This window comes from Condylura cristata, unplaced genomic scaffold, assembly GCF_000260355.1.
Source record: "Condylura cristata isolate star-nosed mole 26May11 unplaced genomic scaffold, ConCri1.0 scaffold00017, whole genome shotgun sequence".
NCBI classification, from domain to species: Eukaryota; Metazoa; Chordata; class Mammalia; order Eulipotyphla; family Talpidae; genus Condylura; species Condylura cristata.
Genome location: NW_004567118.1, coordinates 3,282,557 through 3,298,361, shown reverse-complemented (window position 1 = coordinate 3,298,361; position 15,805 = coordinate 3,282,557). Strand labels below are relative to the sequence as shown.

At 56.3% G+C, this 15,805-nt stretch overlaps 3 protein-coding genes across 6 annotated transcripts in view; 1 reads left to right on the top strand and 2 right to left on the bottom strand.

The window, feature by feature from the left end:
* The window catches only part of DNAJC7 (DnaJ (Hsp40) homolog, subfamily C, member 7), a 28,931-nt gene extending 26,009 nt beyond the window's left edge, over positions 1-2,922 (bottom strand). Inside the window, exon 1 of one of the 2 annotated variants that reach the window (XM_012726137.1) lies at positions 2,705-2,922. Coding sequence is in view for 1 of the 2 variants with exons in the window: in XM_004684179.2 (XP_004684236.1) it covers positions 587-663 (77 nt within the window). In the remaining variant the exon portion in view is untranslated. Of the gene's footprint in view, positions 1-586; positions 1,228-2,704 lie in introns of those variants that run through there. The other variant, XM_004684179.2, reaches the window with a different exon arrangement.
* On the top strand, positions 289-6,919 carry NKIRAS2 (NFKB inhibitor interacting Ras-like 2). Of its 3 annotated transcripts, none has more exons than XM_012726141.1 (4): positions 289-445; positions 4,059-4,166; positions 4,560-4,801; positions 5,359-6,919. In XM_012726141.1, exons 2-4 carry the CDS (start codon positions 4,073-4,075, stop codon positions 5,596-5,598), a joined length of 576 nt encoding a protein of 191 aa, XP_012581595.1. In that variant the 5' UTR covers positions 289-445; positions 4,059-4,072; the 3' UTR covers positions 5,599-6,919. The 3 variants fall into 3 exon arrangements, with proteins under 3 accessions (XP_012581595.1, XP_012581594.1, XP_004684234.1); XM_012726140.1 differs by lacking the exon at positions 289-445 and adding an exon at positions 1,290-1,399; XM_004684177.2 differs by lacking the exon at positions 289-445 and adding an exon at positions 3,064-3,174.
* A 990-nt stretch (positions 6,920-7,909) lies between these two features.
* ZNF385C (zinc finger protein 385C) overlaps positions 7,910-15,805 on the bottom strand; it is a 25,960-nt gene continuing 18,064 nt past the window's right edge. The window contains exons 9-15 of the mRNA XM_012726035.1: positions 14,269-14,414; positions 12,536-12,646; positions 11,172-11,343; positions 9,770-10,072; positions 9,029-9,225; positions 8,588-8,698; positions 7,910-8,146 (exon numbers count right to left, since the gene is read on the bottom strand). Coding sequence (XP_012581489.1) covers positions 7,910-8,146; positions 8,588-8,698; positions 9,029-9,225; positions 9,770-10,072; positions 11,172-11,343; positions 12,536-12,646; positions 14,269-14,414 — 1,277 coding nt within the window. The remainder of the gene's footprint in view (positions 8,147-8,587; positions 8,699-9,028; positions 9,226-9,769; positions 10,073-11,171; positions 11,344-12,535; positions 12,647-14,268; positions 14,415-15,805) is intronic.

Below are 15,805 nucleotides of genomic sequence, written 5' to 3'. Positions count from 1 at the left end.
CACACACACACACACACACACACACACACACCATTCTTCCTTCAATGACAATCATAATCCTCGACTTCTGGGGTAACCGGGGTGCAACCAGGTCAAATGACAAGAATCAGCTTGGATCGAGACTAGTGGTGTCAGGGGTGTGATTACCACGGAAAGGAGAGAAGGGCAAGGGCTTTGGAGACGCAAAGTGCTGACAGCCACAAAGCACAGAAGTTGGCCAGAGGAGGCGGGGGTCGGGGGCGTTGGAAGGAAGTCGTCAACGACGCCGCGCCGCCTCCCCCATCCCGCAACAGACCTCTGCGCTGCCCTCAGAGACCTGGCCTTTACAATTAGGACGACCTTCCTCCGCAAGGAAGGACTGAGCGCCTCAGCCAGGCGGAAGCGGGAAGGGAGGGCGGACCTCAGAGAGCGCCCCTTCAGGGGGTCCATCCGGACTTTATCTCAGGTGTGTGGGGGAGTCGGGGGGGGGGTATTTTCGGAGGGCGGGGCATGGCCGCAACACCCAGGGGATGCATCATGGCAGGGGCGGACTTCCCTGAGCCATGGAGCTGAAGCTGACCTTCCACTACCCTGACAACCCGTTTACCTCTTCGCTTCGTCGTCGTCGGGTAGCTCAGGCTCGGTCGCCGCCATTACCACATCGCACTCCGCGGCAGCCGCCATCTTACCGCCGGGACCAGAGAGCCGGGTGGGAGGCAGGCGGTGAAGAGCACTTCCGGTCGGAGCATCGAGCAGCTCGGCGGAGCTGCGCCCAGAGTGGCTCCCTCGAGCCCGTCTACCAGCGAGAGGCTCCGCTTGGGGCCAGAGCGGCCGCCCGTCCCCGGAGGTCCACGGTGGTCTCCGCGTCAGGGCGGAGGCCCAGGGACGGTTCCTGTGCGAAGGGGGCGCCACTTTACCCGTGGGTCGGAAGCGGGTACAGGTGGCTGTTGCCTCTCTAGGCCTTGGCTTTCCTCAGTAGTCCGAGAGCCTCGTTGCCATAGCAACTTCCAAGCCTAGCGCGTCTTCCGTAAGGCTAAGGGGAGTCTGGGTTGCCCGAGATCCCGGTGACCCAGGTCTCTGGAAGGAAAGCGCTCCCACTACTACCCTCCGACCTTGAAGTATGTCCACAGCTTCCTCTCGGGAAAGACCAGAAGAGACACTTTGAGCCCAGTTCCCCCAGCTTTCATCGGCCCTGGAAGCCCTGCCCAACCAAGCGAGGGGAACGCAGGGCGTCTTCACCCCCGCCTTTCATCCCTTCTGGATCTCCAAGCACCAACTGGTTCATCACCCTAATGACGCTGGTCCTTTTATGAGGCTGCTTTCATGTCAGCCTCCTGGGAATGCCATCTCAGCATTAAGCCTAGGGAGGGTGGCACGATGCCTCAGACCCTGCCCTGGAGTTTATAAGGCAGCTCATGGGGTGAGGTCCTGCTCCAGTGTCCCCAGTATTCCCGCCCCTCATATAAACTCCCTGTTCAGCACGCTTCTCTTGCCGAATGCTGTCTGGATGGGGACCTAATAGATGGCAAAGATACAACTTAATCATCTTTATAGTACTTCCCTCACCAAACCAATAACAAGTGTTGGCTTGAATTAAAGTGGCTCTTTCTGGGGTTAGCTTGAGATGAACTTTTTAAAACTCAGGGGAAACTAAATGAAGAAGGGAACAGGAAGTTTAAAACGGATTTATTCTTTCTCCAGAAAAACACTGTGGCATTGTCAATAAGCTGCTCGTATGGTCCCTATCGGTCACACTGCTGGGGGAGCTGAACCACCACCCACCAGTGGGTGGAGGACAGTAGCAAGCAGCTCAGTGCTTTGTAAGAGGTAGGATATTCATCCAGCCTATCTTTCAATAGCTCTTTCCAAAGTGCCCACTCTGCTAGATTGGGAGGGCACAGACTCACACACCACTGGCCCTGCCTGCCAGTGTCTCCCAGTGTACAGTCTGGGTCAGGAGGCCCACCTGTCTTAAACCAGCTTCCCACTTCTCTGCATCAAGCCAACTAATCAACTCCCACAACATCAATGTTGTTGACTCTCAACTCTGTTTGCTATCTTCAACCTAGATCTCTCTTCTGAGTTCCAGATCTATCTATCCAGCTTTCTCCTGGATATCTCTTGAATGTGTGATGACTTCCCCACCCCTCACCAATAGGTGCTTCTCTTACATTGTTAAAAAGATTCCCTATTCAGCTGGTCACAGAATGAGATAGGTAGGAAACATGAATTCCTCCCTCTTCTTACTCCTGACTTCCACTTTATCACCAATACTTGTTGCTTATCCTACTAAATGTCTCCGTAATCCATCTCCCCTCCCAATTCAGGCTCTCATCTTAAAAAAAAAAAAAATTGCAATACTACTTTAGTCTCTTAGCTAACCCCCATCTCACATCTCCAAACTTCACCCTTCTGCCAGAGTGGCCGTCTTGAGAGTAAAAACTGACATCACTTTATTGTACAATCTGTCGATGGCTTTTTGCTGCAGTTAGGATACAGTTTGAACTCTTTAGCCTACCACTCAAAGCCTTTGATTATTTGGTCTTGCTAGCATCAATATTGTGGCTCCAGAAAACACCAAGGCATTTGCCTTGGCTCCACCCTCTCCTCGTTAACCCTTCAAACCTCAACACAAACATGCCCTCCTCCAGGAAGGCATGCTGCTACCCCCAAGTTAAATGCTTTGCTGGGCTTCCTGCAATAACACGTCTGCAGTAGTTCTTACCATGCTGTTGTGAAATTGCTGGCTTAGATGTCGAGCTCCTCCAGTCGGCGACATTCTATAGGATCTCATCCGTCCGCTTTTTCCCAGCACATGGTCCTGTACCTGGCACGGAGCAGGTGCTCGGAAGACAGTTGACAAATAAGCGAAGTGTGACTGTGCTACGGTAGCCTTTCGAGAAAGAGTTTTTGGGTATCAGAGACACCAGGAAGAACAGCACCCCGGGTGCAAGGAGTGTTAACCCCGGCGCGCAGACCTCGACCGCCACCCCCCCGCCGGCCTCTGGGGGCGCTGTGCGGCCGGCGCCCGCTCTCCGCCGTCGGAATTCCACTTCCCAGACGGAAGCTGGGGGGCGGGGCGGAGCGGGGCCTGGTTCGGCCCTGGAGCGGAGCGGAGTTCTGCAGTCTGCGCTGTCTCCCCGGGTCCGGCCGCGCCTCCAGGTCCCGGCCCGGGTGCTGCCAGGGGCCCGGGAGGTACGGAGCTGGGAAGCTGGGTGGGCCACCGCGTCCGGGCTGCCCGGTGGCCGGTCTCTGATTCCCTCTGGGGGCCCCTTGTGGGACAGTCGGTGGCCGAGGCCCCTCTGGCTCTTGTCTCTCTTGGACTAGCTCCTGTTCCGGATGCTGACCCTCAAGGGCCCCTCGGGAGAAGGGGAGGGTGGCCTGTATCAAGAGTTCTTTCTGCAGAGGGACCTCTGTTTGGGACCCCATTTGGGGAGGATTGTCTCTGCTTTCGGGGGGAACTTTTGCCTGGGTCTACTCCTGGTGGTGCGTTGAGGGAGCTGTCTGGGACCTCCTTGGACAGGAGGTGTGTGTGTGAGGCTTCTCATCTGCGTCTGTCAGTCCAAGGGCCGCAAAGATGGTGTTCCAAAGCCTTTGCTTAAGATTCGCTCCTTCCCTGTTTGATGTTCTTTATCTTACCCATAGACTTGACTAGGAATTAGAAGGAATTGACACATTGTCATATAAGAAAGCCATGTATCTTCTTTATTCACTTGCTGCCCCAAGGAAGAGTGGTTTAACATACATGAGCGGTATCATGGTTACAGAGAAGCGGCTGAGTCCTTTGTTATGTGCTGTGCACAGAAGGGAATCCCGCCAGTGGTTCCCTTAAACCAGGGACTCTTCCCTGTGTGAGGCAACATTTCCTGAGCATGCGCAATGGGCCATGTTCTGAAATTAACAAAGATGAATAATGTCACCTCACTGCCCAGTAGTGGATGCAGACACATCAATTTGGTGCACCCATACTCCAGTAGTGCAGAATTCCCAAAGCGACTGGTCAGGTCAGAATTGGAGCTCTTCAGTTCTGGGAGGTTGGCTCTGTTTTCACCTCACCCCATGAGCTCCTGTTCCTCCAGGCTGGAGGCTAAGCATGGGGAAGAGCTGCAAGGTGGTCGTGTGTGGCCAGGCATCGGTGGGCAAAACCTCAATCCTGGAGCAGCTTCTATACGGGAACCATGTCGTAGGTGAGTGTCCTTGGGGGCCATGGGGTTGGTGGCAAGACTTGGGGAAGAAGATAGAGGCTTTCATGATATTGTGCAAAAGCTAAAAAAAAGCTGCTTTTGGTCATCACTGCACCCCAAAGAATAAAAGTACATCATAATTCCCCATCCTCTAGCAATTCTGAACTAATGTGGAAGGAGGAAGCAGTAACTGAGATAGGGAGGAAAAGCTTCCTGGCCACACTTAGCACGGCATTAGCATCAGGTTAACCAGTTCCCCCACAGTCATTCCCACCCGGCCAGATTCCCAGGCTCTGACTCCCTCTCCTCAGCCCCCATATTCCTTTCTCTTCCTGCCTGTTAGCATCCGCCCATCTCCCTCTGCCCTACAAACAAGCTTTCCCATTTTACCCCCAGGTTCTGAGATGATTGAAACGCAGGAAGACATCTATGTGGGCTCCATAGAGACGGACCGGGGGGTCCGGGAGCAGGTGCGTTTCTACGACACCCGGGGGCTCCGAGACGGGGCGGAGCTGCCCCGACACTGCTTCTCCTGCACTGACGGCTACGTTCTGGTCTACAGCACGGACAGCCGAGAGTCCTTTCAGCGAGTGGAACTGCTTAAGAAGGAGATCGACAAATCCAAGGACAAGAAGGAGGTCTGTGTGGGAACCTGGCTGATGAGTGAGGGGGCCGGGAGCTAGCGAGAGGCCTGGTGTGGCTGTTTTTCCATTTTGTTAGGAAGTGGATTAGGCGCTAGAGAGGGGGTAGAGGCCACTGGAGTGTCTTGCCCCCTCCAGGTGGCCGCATCTGGAGGCAACTCAGTTCAGAAGACTTCAGTTTAAGAAGACCTTGGCCTAAGGCTTGAAGCCACTACTGGTGTCTCTTTCTAAGTGTCCTGTTCTCATAGCTATGAAGGCCCTTCTGTTCTTAAACCCCCCGTTAGGCTGCAGGCATTCAGAGGAAGCTTCCTCAACAGTTGTTTAGTCAGAAATTGACAGCTGGAAAGAGCATGGAACTCCTGGAGGAAGGTCAGCTTGAGCTCACAATTGGAAATGAGAAGAAGAAAAAGCAGCTTCCACTTTCCCCTCAGTCCATGATTTCTACGGTAGGGAGGGATGAGACCTCAGCCATGGAGGCTTGCTTTCTAGGACGCCTAGGTGGTCACCATCCCCGAAGCCTTTGGTATAGCCACTGACCTCTGTCCTCTCCCCAGGTCACCATCGTGGTCCTTGGCAACAAGTGTGACCTGCAGGAGCAGCGGCGCGTGGACCCAGATGTGGCTCAGCATTGGGCCAAGTCAGAGAAGGTGAAGCTGTGGGAGGTGTCCGTGGCTGACCGCCGATCCCTCCTGGAGCCCTTCATCTACCTGGCCAGCAAGATGACCCAGCCGCAGAGCAAGTCTGCCTTCCCCCTCAGCCGCAAGAACAAGGGCAGTGGCTCCTTGGATGGCTGAAGACTGCGTCCCTTCTTCACCTTGCCAGCCCCGTTCCCACTCCAGGAAGGGGGTTAGGCAAGCTGTCCTCAGTTAGTAGGGGAGTGCCCCAATAGGTCAGGCTGCTGGGCTGTCCCAGGCTGGGGCCACATCCGCTCCCTCCTAGCTCCAGGAAGTGCAGATAACCCAGGTTAGCCCCCATCCCACCCCACCTACCCTGCTTTCATCATCTCTCCCCTGCTGTGACATGGGGCATATGGGGTTAGTGTCCCTGCCACCTGCCCAGTGGGAAGCAGAGGTGCCATGCAGAAGTGCCCACCGTAGGGCCCAGTTTCTATCACAGGGGTCCTGTGCCCCCCTCCCATCAGTGGCACCAGCTTGGAGTCTGGAGAGGGGGTGCTCGGGTGCCGTGTGTGTAGATGTACTCAAGTGTCCATGTTACTGACCTTTCTCCTGTCCTGTCCTGCACCCTAAGAAGCTGGCTGGGAAGTGAGGTTCTCTTTTACCTCTTCTCCCAGTTGTTTCTCCTGCTCAGAGAACACATGGCCTCATTGGTTGAGGTGGAACGGAACCAGACCTGGGCCTTGAGTCACCACCTGCCTTTGTGGCCCACCAAGGCCTTTCCTGTCTCTGGGCTTCAGTTTCCTCACCTGTAAAGTGACGGGAATTGTTTAGGTGACCTTCTGGAGCCGTTCTAGTCCTATAATTTTATAATGTTTTGGCTCCCGGCTGGCTATGATCCAGATCAGATGACCTTATCCTTTGCGGCTCCCCTCTCCCCATTCAAGGTGCTAAGGCTACTGCCCTGGAGGCTGGGGCACTCTCTCCCCCGTCCACCAGGGGGCAGGAGTGCACTACCCTCTCTAGGGAACCTCACCCTGGTGGGGTTGGGCTTCACCCCTTCCTGTGGTGGTTTTCAGCCAATCCTTGGCCTTCTGCTTGTAAATTACCAGTTATAAATTAGCTTGCTGCCTGGTGAAGGCTGGACAAGGTGCTCCTCTAGCCCTTCCCTACCTCAGATGCCTGAACAGAACAAGGCAAACCAGTAGCAGCTTCTCAGGCACCCACAGATCTGTCAGGGCACAGTAGGGCGGTCACGCTCAGCGTGCTGTCGGGTGAGCTCAGGGCCCACACTCCCCGTGCTCACGTGCTTCCCTGTCGTGCACAGCTAGAGCTGAGACAGCTCTGGCAGCCACCACCCATGCACGCCTCTTCTCCCCAAAACGGGCGTGGTGAGCAGAGGGGCGGCCAGGGCTGGGCAGGTCGAGTAAGGCCATAGGCTCAGGTTTAAGTTCATTTATTGACTCATCAGACACAATAAAACCACAACTATTATCAAAAATTTCCCCACCCTTCTCCCTTTTTCCATGTTCATTCATTGGGAATATCTTTAAAAAAAACAAAAAAACAGGTGGATACTGGCAAAGTCCCATTATGAGGGTGAGGGGGGCAGTGTTGGGTGGGATGGAGATGGTGCCATCGATTTTGACAGCGTGAAAGTGGATCTTTAAAGAGGTCCCAAGACTCAGCTCTACAGTGAGCTGGAGCTTGGGGTGCTGCTTGGGAGGAGGGAAAGCTGAATGGTGCTAGGGACCCTCTTGGGACAGGGAGCTGCAGGGGAGGCTCTGCATTTGGGCATTCTGGGGGATTCGGTGTCAGCTAGAGCCATAGTCCGAGGGAGACCCGGTGCTCTGCTGAGAGCTGGGGTTCAGGAGGACTAGGAGAGCTTTTATGGGACTGGTTCCGTGAGAGTGGGGCGATCAGATGTCCCTCTGCTAGCTGCACCCATCAGCATGAGGCCCCAAAGCAGCCACCTCCCCGCACCTTGACACTTCCTTTCTCCTCCACGTGGTCACTTTGTACAGCTGGGCCGGGAGCCCCTCCGCAACTGTCCAGAGAATCCAGCAAGGGGCGACCATTTCCCGGGGCACTGGAGTAGCGGCCACGGAGTTGTCCCCGGCTAGCTGAGGCCCCTAGGGTGTTTGGCCGCGTGGATAAAGGTCCTGGCTGGGGGAAATGAGCACCACAGGGCCTGGTGGTTTTGCATAAATCTTTGGGATTCATCCGTTTATTTCCCATAAATCAGGCTGGGAAGTGCAGGGGAGTCTAAGGTGTCCTTAGGAAGTCCTGGGAGGTGGGAATGGTCCTTGGACCGGGGGGATTACCTGGATCCCCAGTCTCGACAGATGAAGGGCAGCTGTCCTCAAACAGCCCCTTCTGGCTGGAACAGAGCCCTTAGGCTGTGGACAGCAGTCCCTGTGGGGGCGGGGCCCAGGCCTCAGGCACCAACCAGCCAAGCGCTGCTGGGAAGCCAGCCCTGGGCTCTGGGCAGCTAGTAGGGAGCAAACACTATGGGTCCCGTGGCGGGACGGACGGCTCCAGTCGGGGTGCGAAACAGAGCTGGGCCCAGGATGGGAGCCGGGAAGAGGGTGGTGGCTGCTGCAGGGGCAGGCCGGAGGGCCAAGGGCCCGGGCAGGGCACAGATGGCAGCGGCCGCAGTGGGAATCGGACTGGGCAGGAAGCGGGCGGCCAGCGTCTTGGTGAGCTGCTTCTGCAAGGCCAGTTTAGACTACAAAGAAGAGAGAGGAATGGACACAGTATCTGACCCCACAAATATCCCAGTCCCTCCATGGGCACTGCCCTTGGGATTTTGCTGCAGGAAAAACGTGCCATTTAGAGTTCCAAACCTAAATCCTCTCCCCACGCCCAAACATCCATTCCAAAAGGCTTTCTCCACCACCTGTCTTCCTGGCCCGAGGGAGGAGAGTCAGGATGAGCAAAGGCTGTGGGGGTTGGCAGCAGATTGTGGTCTCTAGGAGATGACCACCCCAGCCCACCTGCCCGGAAATTCCTCTGGGTGGACCCTACGACGGCCAAACACCCATCTCCCTGGCACCTCTGCCCAGACAGCCTGGGGGCAGGGATGTGTGGCTTCCTTCCTGTCCACCCCCTGGCGGTTCCTCCCTTCTGGGCCACCCTCACCCCTGCTTTGTTGCCTGTAGACAGATACCTTGAGGATACTCACAGCCAGCGCTGCGTGCTTCTGCAGCTTGCTGTGCTGGCTGGAGGGCTTGGGGGACTTCCCCGCCAGGCGGTCTTTGTGCCTCCTGCTGCTCATGTGCTAATGGACAGACAGACAGACAGACTGGGAACAAGGTGAGGGAGCCCAAGGAGCCCCAACCACCCCCCCATCGCCAGCTAGTCGCCCTTCCTCTCCCAGTTCAGGCACTGATGCACATTTCCCAGGTCTACCCTGCAGCCCTGGGAAAGGGGAGGGACGATGGCCTCTGCCCCACAGAGCCCCACTGTTCAGTCACACTTGTTTCTCTGCCTTTACCCTGCTCAGGGGCTCTGCTCCACCCACCTTCTCTCCTCCTCCTCTTCCCTCGCCTGGCCCTGGTCCTCCCTCTCCCCTGTTCCAACCCTGAGCCCAGCCGCTTCTTTTTCCCACCTGCTTGAGTTGGGTCTCTGAATTGACCTGGAGCTGACAGAGAGCACAGTGGAAAGTGGGGCTGGGCCCCTGCCTGCTCCCCCGGCCCCCAGACACTCTTTTGGCCTTGTGTCCAGCTCCTCCCTGGGGTACCAGGCGGCCCTGGCCCCTTCGGGGAGCTCCTCGCTGACCTTCCACCATCCACCGATGCTTGGCTCCTGGGGGGAAGGAAGAAGTCAGCACCAACTGGGGGCAGCCGGGGCCACAGAGGGTGCTCGGCGAGGTCAGTCTGGTGGTCCCTTTAAGCCTCCAGGCTGCCCGCACAGCTGACCCCTCAGGCCACAGGAGATTTCACTTTCCCACTGCCAGGCTCTCCTACCCCAGCTGCTCTCAATTTGCGCCAAGCTCCTGCGGGGAGGCCTTCTTGCATCAACACTGCGGCCTCCGGCCCTTGTGTATCTGACCTAAGGAGAGATGGTCCCCCAACTCCCCCACCACCTCAGCTAGCTCTCCCTCTCCCAGTTCAGGCACTGATGCACATTTACCAGGTCTACCCCGCAGCAGCCCTGGGAAAGGGGAGGGACCCTCAGTTTGACAGCCTCAGACTCCTCCTTCCAATCCACCCTCCTGGGCATTAGTGGGAGAACCTGACATCCTGGCTGACAGCTGAGCACAATACCTCTGAGCCCTGAAACAAAGTGCCCAGAACTCTCAGCGGCCACCCCCGCTTCCCCTGACCTGTGTTGTGACCTGGCCACTGACCTGTGTTGTGAGCCTGAAGCTGGGAGGTGGAATTCACGGTCACCTTACATGTGGGGCAGTAGAGACGCCCCTTGTCACCCCGGCCTTCCCCGCTCACACTGCTTCCCACGGCAGCCGCTAGCGGCTCCGGCTCTGGCACCTCCGACCCAGGCTCTGGGGAGCAGGGTGGGCAGGAGGAAGGAGAGGATGACGAAGAAGATGAGGCAGCATCCAGGAGGTCTGGGTGGGCTGGTTCCCGGGGCGCTGCGGCGGGAGTCAGAGCCGGCTGGAGGGAGGGGCCGGGGGGCGGGGCGGCAGGTGCAGCTGGAGAGAGAGGAGGCAGCTGTGAGCCCAGCTGCAGATGACCTGGCCTGACCTGGCCTGCTGGTGAGCACTGACGTCATGGAGGCGGCACGGCAGAATGGAGGGTCTGAGTAGGGATGCCCAGAGCTGGAACCAGACCCCACTCTCCCGCCAACTCACTGGGAAGACGTGGGACTCTTTGGCCTCAGTTTCCCCATCTGAAATCATAAAGCTGGAAAGAGTCATCTGAGAAAGCACTCACAGCCCTGAGACGCTATAGTTGTTAGCTGACTGCATAAGTGGAAATCACCAAAAATGTTCCAGAATGTTCTAAAAGCACTATATCCATAAAACTGGAAGCTATCCAAATATCCATGACAGGAGAAAAGACAGACAGACAGACAGTTGTGTGATCACGCAATGGAGCACCAAACAGCAACGCCGAAGGACAAACTACAGCTACCTGCAACAACATGGAAGAATCTTACAATGAATGTTCCGGCACAAAAACCAAACTGGTCTTAGACTAACAAGACTCAAGAACATAGTGACCCCAGAGGGGAGGGTGGAGGTGTTTGAATAGTGTCTGCCCAAAATTCATGTCCATCAGGAGTCTCAGAATGTGACCTGATTTGGAAACAGGGTCTTGGCAGATGTGACCTGTCAAGAAGAGGTGACGCTGGCTAGGGTGGCCCTAATGCCACGAAGGCTGTCCTTGTAAGAAGACTGATAAAAACACCCAGACCCAGAAGGTGCCTGGGGCGATGCATCACACGTCAGGGACTGCCACCGCCAGAAGCCACAAGCTCCTAGAGGTAAGACATGAGCCCCCATAAAGGAACCAAACTCGTCAGCACGTTGGGCTTAGTTTCTTACCTCCAGAACTGAGAGATAACAAATTTCTGCTGTTTAAGTCCCCCAGTCCCTGGCCACTTGCCAGGTAGCCCTAGGAAATGATGGGGTGCCATGGTATGACATGTTTCTTGACCTGGGAAAGGTACTGAGCCCTGCACTGTGGTGGAGGCCTTTCTCTCGTGTTTGCTCCTTCGACACAAGCCAAAATAATCATAGCAGCGTCTGTCAGAAACCGGACCCCGGACGGAGAGTCTGGAGGACTGACCTTTGCTCTGAGGCTCTGCGGGTTCGGGTTCTCCACCAGCCAGAGTTGGGGCTGGGGACGCCAGTGTTCCGCCCTGGGCCGGCCTCTGTGGCCTCTGCTTGCTCTTGGCGGCTTCCACGGCCTTCAGTTTTCTGGCATGTTTGTGGCCTTTATAATGTGCTTCAGCCTGGTTCTGGAGAGGGTAGGACATGGGTCACCACTCACTCGCTGAGTCCACATGCCCCATCCAAGAGCTGGCGCGGGGCTGGGCTTGGGCCCTCAGGGAGACTCCTTGTCACACCAGTCACCATGTGCTGGTGGTGCTCAGGTGTAGAGACCACGCCCTCAGATGTGCACAAGCTCCCAGGTAAGTAGCTTCTGGCTTTACATTCTGACTTGGCGTCTTCCTAGCTGTGGGCAACTGGAGTCCCTCTCTGAGCCTTAGTTTCTCCCTTTGTGCTGATTGTACTGAGCCCACAGAGTTGTGAGAAGAACGTGCTCAGCGAAATCTATACATGTACAAATGCGCACACAGAAGAGCCATCTTTTTACTTTGGCGTGTGTACCCCCAAAACATTCACCCCTCTCTGGTCTGTTAGCAAATAGTTATGGAGACTGCCAGGCACTGGCCTGGGCCCAGCATCGCAAGATGTATTCCCTCCATCCATCTGCCCCTGAAGCCTGGAGGGGTTCCCCAAGCCCAGCCTGAACGGGTCCTCTCTTCTTCAACCAAGGATCCCTAGCCTGCTGAGAGCATCTCCCCAAACCCCACAGTTGCCTGAACAGAAGGCGAACCTTCCTGGGTGCCAGAATATGGCTCCTTTACTACTGAGGAGAAGAATGGTCTAGAAAGAATATGGTTCTCAGGGTCAGCTAGGCCTGGGTGCAAATCCCAGCTCTGCTACTTACCAGCTGTGTGGACTCAGGTGAGTCCCTTAACCTGTCTGAGGCTCAGTTCTCACCTGAAATGGGGGTGATAATAGCACCTCTGGCCACCTCAGATTAACCATGAGGATTAATTAATGAAGGGCACAAACACATACTGTACACTCAGAGGCTTTAAGAATTCAGCTCTGGACCAGGAGCTGATGAGGTGGCCCCTGTCACCCAGAGTGGGGAAGTTTTCTCTCTTGTGGAAAGATCCAGAAGACAGGAGAGAGACATAGAGGAGGAATGTGGAACCCCAGGGGGACTAGAGATGGAAGGGGCAGAGAAATCTGGACAGAGAAGAGGATGGTGTAAAGGAACACAAGTGCCTCTTTTGCAACCAAGGACAGAAAATACAGACCACTGACCCTCAGCCGCCACCCCCGGCCATTGCTCCAGGAAAGACCCTGGCAGCCCAGTGCCCAGCCACTGTCCAGCCACTGTCCACTAACTCTCACCGCTGAGTTGAAGCGCAGGTGACAGATGTTACAGGAAATGAAGAGCTTCTTCTTCAGAGGGGAGGGGACCCCAAATGTGTGGCTGATGACGGCTTTCTGCACTGGGTCCATCTGCGAAGGGGGCGGGAGGGCACAGTAACTCTGGGGTCAGCTTGGGAAAGCAGAGGTGGGGGCAGGACAAAATACCCACAACTAAAGATTGGGGGTGGGTGGGCAGTGGTCAGCCCCCTGGAAGAGCCTGCCCTTCTGCAGCTGTCGGCCATGGAGTAAGACTCGGCCTCGTCCCTGGCCAACTTGATCTGTCAGTCTGGATGCTGCTGGGGCTGGCCAGGGCAGCCTCCAGACCTAGAGAGCAGAGCCACGTGCTGCGGATGGCCCGGGCAGCTTTGGCTGCTCCCGTCTGCTTTTTGATTGTTTTCCTTTTTCCCAAGAATCACAACTAATGAGATAGAAGGGCCAGGGAGAGGTAGCGGAGGGACAAGGAAGCCCTCTGTTGGAATGACCTGGCCCATAACCCAGCCTTTGTGCTGGGTCTGTGGGCTGGGCCCCCAGGCTTGGCCTATCCGCTCTCTGGGTCAGGCCTGCCAGGCTGGGGGAGCGGGAGCTGGGCAGCCATGGAGGCCTGAATAGGAAGATCTAGCTTTGAAACCTTAACCGGTGTGATTTTCATTTTCCTTATTTTCGACATTTTTTCCTCTCTCAAACCAAATCTTTATGTCCCCTGGTCCTGAGTCGCTGGCCCAGAGCCGAAGCTGCTTGGACTTGCTTGTCAAGGGGAGGGAACTTGTCAAACCTTCCTGAGAAGACACGCCTTGGGAGAAAAGCATGGCCTCAGAGAATTCCAAAAGCAAAAAGAGGCTCTACCCAGGGACAGTGAGTGCAGGGGGACCCCCTCCGGGAGTGGCCTGCGGTGCCCTGGTGATAGAACAGTGGCCTCGCCTTGACCTGCCTGAGCAATGAGGAAGGGTCAGGAGGGCCGATGGCCAGCGGGCCCCCAGGACCCAGGGTCGTCTGGCCTCCACAGCCCTGGAAAGTGATTGAGATGGAAGTTCCCACCATTGTTGTCAGTGATTCCATTTGGATTTTCAAAATTAAAAGAAAGGGGCCATTCCTCATAGCTCCTGTCACGAAGTAGGACGCTCACAGCACTTGACTCCTCCCACGTTCACACGCACAGAAACACACAGAGTGCACTCGCTTGCAGGCAGTTACAAACTGCACACACACACGCACCCAAACGACATGTGACCACAGACACAGCCATCCAGTCTGCCCAGACCCGCGCACACTCAGGGAGACACACCAAACACGTCCGAGCCACACACCCAGATTAAATAGGCAGCACAGCCAGTTGGTCACAGACACAACACACGTTCCCATCCACAAGTATTTCACAGTCCTAGAGAGGCACATGCTAAAACAGAAGGGCACCCCACCTGCACCTGGCCGGGCGCAGAGCAGCCCCAGAGCCCCCAAATGCTCGAGTGATGCCTGAGTGACACTCGCCCTAGCTGGACGCTCTACAGGTCCAGTAGTTGTTATACTAGGGGAGGGGTCCCCGTTTGGAGAGCCCCGTTTGGAGAGCTCCCACATTCTGGGAGGTGTTGGAGGAGAATGAGCCCCGGGTTAGACCTAGCTTCTCAGAGCTGGCCTCTGAACCCACCTTCCCCACCCAACCCCCCCCACCCCGGTTTGGCCAATACCCCCATCCACCAGCCCCGCCTGCCCCATACCGTGCTGAAGTTGGGGAAGAGACTGAGCGGGGCGCCATTGAAGTGGAAGGCGAGCAAGTGCTTGAAGTCCAGTGGGGGCTGCAGAGGCCTGGTGGGCAGGGGCAGGGAGGCCAGCAGGGGGCTGGGGGCGCTGGAGATCGGGCCAGCTGCAGGAGAAGAAGGGCAGGGTCTGACCAGGGAGCATAGCTCTGCCCCGTCTCCGCAGCCAGAGCAGAGGCTTAGGGCTCCAGGTGAGGGCCAGGACAGACGCTCCTGTCTTCTTCTTGAAAAAGTTGCCGGGCCCCAATCCTCTCCTGACCCGCCCGCTGCTCCCCTCAGCAGTGTGCTTCATCACTCGGCTGTTCTGCTCCCCACTCTGTCTCTCGGGAAGCCTCTCGCCACCCCTGCACCTCTGGCCTGTACCCCAGTTCTGTATGCAGAAATAAATAAATCTTAAAAAAAAAAGTAGCTGGGCTCAGAGTGACTGTAGCCCATTTTGGTGCCTCTCAGCTCTGCATCTGGGGAGCCAAACCAGGGAGTTCACAGCGCAAGGCTCCCAGCCCAAAAGAAGGCCCTCCGGCCCCTCCAGAGGCAGTGTGTGGGCCAGATGGGGGAGGGGAGGAAGGCCCAGCCAAGGGAGGGAAGGACGGACTGACCAGACTGACAAGAGAGTGAGAGCAGGCTCCTGACACCCCCATCATCCCCACCACCACCCCGAGATTGCACAATGCTGCCATGGGTGGGTGCTGGTTTCCACTCTATTGCAAATTAGCCCCAAACCCAGGAGGCCTGAGTCAGTCAGACTCCTCCCTGCTCACTGACCAACTCCCTCCAGATCCCTTCACATTCATGGTGGCAGCAGGATTGACAGAAGGGACGGGAAACCCAGTGGAGTCTGAAGGGACATTCTACCGGCTCTGGTGAGGCCCAGGTCTTCCAGGAGAGCACTGCGATGTCAGTCTGTGGTCTTAAAGGTCTGAGGCAGGGGCGGGGGGCGGGCTAGGAACCTGGGGAGCAACCACACTTGGAGGAAGTAAAAAATGAGAGATAAATCAAGTCCAGGCCTCCTGGTGGTGCAGGGGTTAAAGCGCAGCACTATGAAACTCTCTGCAGCCACTGCAGCACCAACTCGACCCCCCCCCCCAGCTGACCCACAGGGCCCAGCAGACCTCCTGTCCTGTCCACGTCCACTCCTCCCCTCAGCAGGGTATGTCAGTCACTCACCCCCTGCACCTCTGGCCTATATACCCTAGTTCTTGTATGCAGAAATAACTCAATCTTCCAAAATAATAAGAAATAAGATCTTTAAAAAAGGAAGAAAGAAATCAAATCCATTTGGGATTTTTTTGAGCCTTGTCATCGCAAAATCAGAAGTGCTTGTGGATTCTGTGTTAACACTAAGAAAGGGTGGGTTTATTTTACGTTCATAGCCTTAAGGTCAGATACACGGTCATATGCAGAAAAGCCTCAGGCAGGCAGCCATGGTGGGGCAGCCTCAGGCAGGCAGCCATGGTGGGGCAGCCTCAGGCAGGCAGCCATGGTGGGGCAGCCTCAGGCA

Excerpts from the sequence above, each read along its gene's own strand:
- NKIRAS2 (XM_012726141.1), top strand. The coding sequence starts at position 4,073 with ATGGGGAAGAGCTGCAAGGTGGTCGTGTGTGGCCAGGCATCGGTGGGC. Across the intron at positions 4,167-4,559 it reads ATACGGGAACCATGTCGTAG|GTTCTGAGATGATTGAAACG; the intron begins GTGAGTGTCCTT and ends TTTTACCCCCAG. Across the intron at positions 4,802-5,358 it reads AATCCAAGGACAAGAAGGAG|GTCACCATCGTGGTCCTTGG; the intron begins GTCTGTGTGGGA and ends TCCTCTCCCCAG.